The sequence below is a fragment of the Squalius cephalus genome (genome assembly GCF_949319135.1).
Source record: "Squalius cephalus genome assembly, chromosome: 16".
Classification (NCBI taxonomy): domain Eukaryota; kingdom Metazoa; phylum Chordata; class Actinopteri; order Cypriniformes; family Leuciscidae; genus Squalius; species Squalius cephalus.
The window spans coordinates 31,075,135-31,078,879 of NC_137137.1; the positions used below are offsets into that span (position 1 = coordinate 31,075,135).

The window sequence follows — 3,745 nt, forward strand, 5'->3', positions numbered from 1 at the left end:
GTTAAGCTCCATCCACACACAAAATAGAATCAGCATATTTTAAGCCGATACATCAACACCTCTCATCATTGGGGTGGGGGAACGGATTCCGACAGCTGTTTTTTTTTGCCGTCGAATTCTGTTCCCCCCATATTTCTGACACACTGAGGTTCTAATATTTCTCAAATTGATGCTGTTTAAGCTCCATCCACCCACAGAATAGAATAGTCATATTTTAAGCCGATACATCAACACCTCTCATCATTGGGGTGGGGGAACGGATTTTGACAGCTGAACTATTCGCCGTCGGATTCAGTTCCCCCTATGTTTCTTACTCAATAAGGTTCTAATATTGATCAAATTGTAGCAAATTAGTAGCCTCAATAGCCTAGTGGTCAGTGACCTGACAATGTTTTTGTTTTTTTTTAGCTTTGGGAGACCCAAGTTCAAGTCCCGGGTCATCGAACTTTACTATACTGTCTTATCATAATAAAAGGCAAAAAAAAACTAAAACAAAAAAACATTCTATAAACTGATGCAAGTTAAGCTCCATCCACACACAAAATAGAATCAGCATTTTTTAAGCCATTACATCAATACCTCTCATAATGGGAGTGGGGGAACGGATTCCAACAGATGTTTTTTTGCCGTCGGATTCTGTTCCCCCCATATTTCTGACACACTGAGGTTCTAATATTTCTCAAATTGATGCTGTTTAAGCTCCATCTACCCACAGAATAGAATAAGCATATTTTAAGCCGATACATCAACATCTCTCATCATTGGGGTGGGAGAACGGATTTCGACAGCTGAACTATTTGCCTTCGGATTCTGTTCCCCCTATGTTTCTTACACAATAAGGTTCTAATATTGATCAAATTGCAGCAAGTTGCTAGCCTCAATAGCCTAGTGGTCAGTGACAGGATAATGTTTTTTGTTTTTTTTTTGGCTTTGGGCATCCCGAGTTCAAGTCCCGGGTCATCGAACTTTACTATACCCTCCTATCATAATAAAAGGCAAAAAAAAAGAAAATCTTTAAACTGATGCAAGTTAAGCTCCATCCACACACAAAATAGAATCAGCATTTTTTAAGCCATTACATCAATACCTTTCATAATGGGAGTGGGGGAACGGATTCCGACAGATGTTTTTTTTGCCGTCGGATTCTGTTCCCCCTATGTTTCTTACAAAATAAGGTTCTAATATTGATCAAATTGCAGCAAATTGCTAGCCTCAATAGCCTAGTGGTCAGTGACAGGATAATGTTTTTTTTTTTTTTTTTGGCTTTGGGCATCCCGAGTTCAAGTCCCGGGTCATCGAACTTTACTATACTGTCCTATCATAATAAAAGGCAAAAAAAAAGAAAATCTTTAAACTGATGCAAGTTACTGTGCGTTCACACCGCCGCCGGCGAGAGCGGCAAAATTCGCTCTCGCCGCCCTGCAACCGACGCCTAGAAAGATTCGGGGACGCTCTGACGCTCTGACGTAGATTAGAATGTGTGATTTTTTTTTAAACTTTATTTAAAGGGGCCGCAAAGCAAATAAGAACTTAACATAAATCAGTATCATATTTTGTGCAGAGTGGCCTCACGTAGGGTATAAGTTAACCTAATGAAATCTTTTAAATTTGAAAGTAACAAAATGGCAGATGGAAAGACCTTAACAATTATAGTTATTTTGCTAACGAAAATAAAAAAAATTAAAAAATCCATTTGTGTGTTCTGGCTTTTGTGTTCATGAGTCTAATTTCAACATGCAGATAATAGGATGTTTAATAGACTTGGTATAACATTCATTTGTGTGCAATCTACATTACAATAACTGTCCTGGTTGTAGCTGCAATTGGTCAAAATCATTATTATTTTGACCAAATGAATTGCATTCCCGCTGAATAAACAAATTCTAGCGCGAAAATGTTGCCTATAAATAATATTGCGCGGCTTTTTCTAAACAAACTGACAATACTATGGATGAGCAAGTTATTGCGTTTGGTGTGGCATTGCTCTACCTGAGGAGAAGACGTCAGAGATCAGTGTGGGTGCATGATATTCTCCATGCCCGTCAGCAGCTTGGTGAATATCACCGGCTGGTGCAGGAGCTGCGTTTGGATGACAGCAGGTTCCAGCAATATTTCAGACTGGACAGGGACCAGTTTGACAACCTGCTGTCAAAAGTGGGGCCGCGAATTGGAAGGCAAGATACCAACTATCGGCGTGCTATTAATGCGGCTGAGCGCCTCGCAATCTGTCTACGGTGAGTTCGAGATTTTTGTTCTTTATGGTTTAATTTGTTTCTTTATATTTTTATAAGTATTTGGTTTTGTATTTTCAATGGGTTGGATATTGAATATTGTTTTCATTGGTTTTTAAATGCTATTTTTTGTTATAAATAAAAATTTATAAAAGTATAATCCGGTCTAAACATTTCTACAAACAAGTATATATTTTTGTAGGCTACATTATACAAACAAGTATAATCAGGAAAAGTGAACTGTGACTATTATACTATTATATAATTATTACTCATGCATTAATTAAAATTATTATTATTTATTAAAATATAAAGTAAATGTATTTAGCTTCTTTTTACCACAGATTTTTTTTTGTTTGTTTGATAATTTTTCTTAAGTAATTATTATTATTATTATTATTTCAGATTCTTGGCCACTGGAGACTCCTACCGCACCATAGCTTTTAGCTATCGTGTGGGAGTGAGCACCGTGGCAGGTATTGTTGGAGAGGTCGCAAGGGCAATATGGGATGCCTTGGTGCAGGAGGTCATGCCAGTCCCCACCACTGAGGACTGGCAAAACATCGCCAATGACTTCCTCCATCGGTGGAACTTTCCAAACTGCCTTGGTTCCATCGATGGCAAACATGTTGTTATCAGGGCCCCTGACAACTCAGGCTCTTTGTTTTTTAATTATAAGGGGACCTACTCTGTTGTCCTCCTGGCTGTGGTGGACGCACAGTACTGCTTCCGGGTAGTGGATGTTGGCAGCTACGGGAGGACAAGCGATGGTGGTGTGCTGGCTAACTCCACCTTCGGCCAGGCACTGCGAGATGGGACCCTTGGCCTGCCACAAGATGCTCTGCTGCCAGGTGCAGAGCATTTGGGACCACAGCCACATGTTTTTGTGGCTGATGAGGCCTTTCCACTCCGCCGGGACCTCATGCGGCCTTTCCCAGGACACAATCTCTCCGGCAGACAAAGGGTATTCAACTACAGGCTGTCACGGGCAAGGCTGATTGTGGAGAATACCTTTGGCATTCTCACAGCCCAGTGGCGGATGTACAGGCGAGTTATTGCAATCAGCCCTGCCAACGTGGACGCCTGTGTGAAGGCTACATGTGTCCTGCACAACTTCCTGAGGAGGTCCACCAGCATCACCAGGACGCCCATACCATCTGCTGGAGACAGAGAAGCTGCTGGCCTACAGGAGGTCAGCCGAGTGGGCAGCAATAATGCCACAAGGGAGTCCATCCGTGTCCGGGAGAAATTCATGACCTATTTCTCCACAGAGGGAGCTGTCCCCTGGCAACCTGTGGCATAAGCCATGCCTTTAAACGGCTCTTTTAAGAGCCACCAATTAAAAACAAATTTAAGTTCATATTCATGGTGTCTCGATTTTTTGAAAACACATTTTAGTTCATATTCATGGTGTTTCGATATTTTAAAAACACATCTCGGTTCATAAACATGGTTTCTCCATATTTTAAAAACAACATTTTAGTTCAAATTTAAGTTCATATTAATAGACTGAG

General features: G+C 40.7%; 1 protein-coding gene across 1 annotated transcript; it reads left to right on the forward strand.

Annotated features, from left to right (window-relative positions):
• Positions 1–1,947: 1,947 nt before the first annotated feature.
• On the forward strand, positions 1,948–3,534 carry LOC307173964 (uncharacterized protein; the record flags this gene model as incomplete). The annotated part of the gene is made up of 2 exons (XM_079897568.1): positions 1,948–2,234; positions 2,637–3,534. 2 exons carry the CDS (start codon positions 1,948–1,950, stop codon positions 3,532–3,534), a joined length of 1,185 nt encoding a protein of 394 aa, XP_079753694.1.
• Positions 3,535–3,745: the final 211 nt, after the last annotated feature.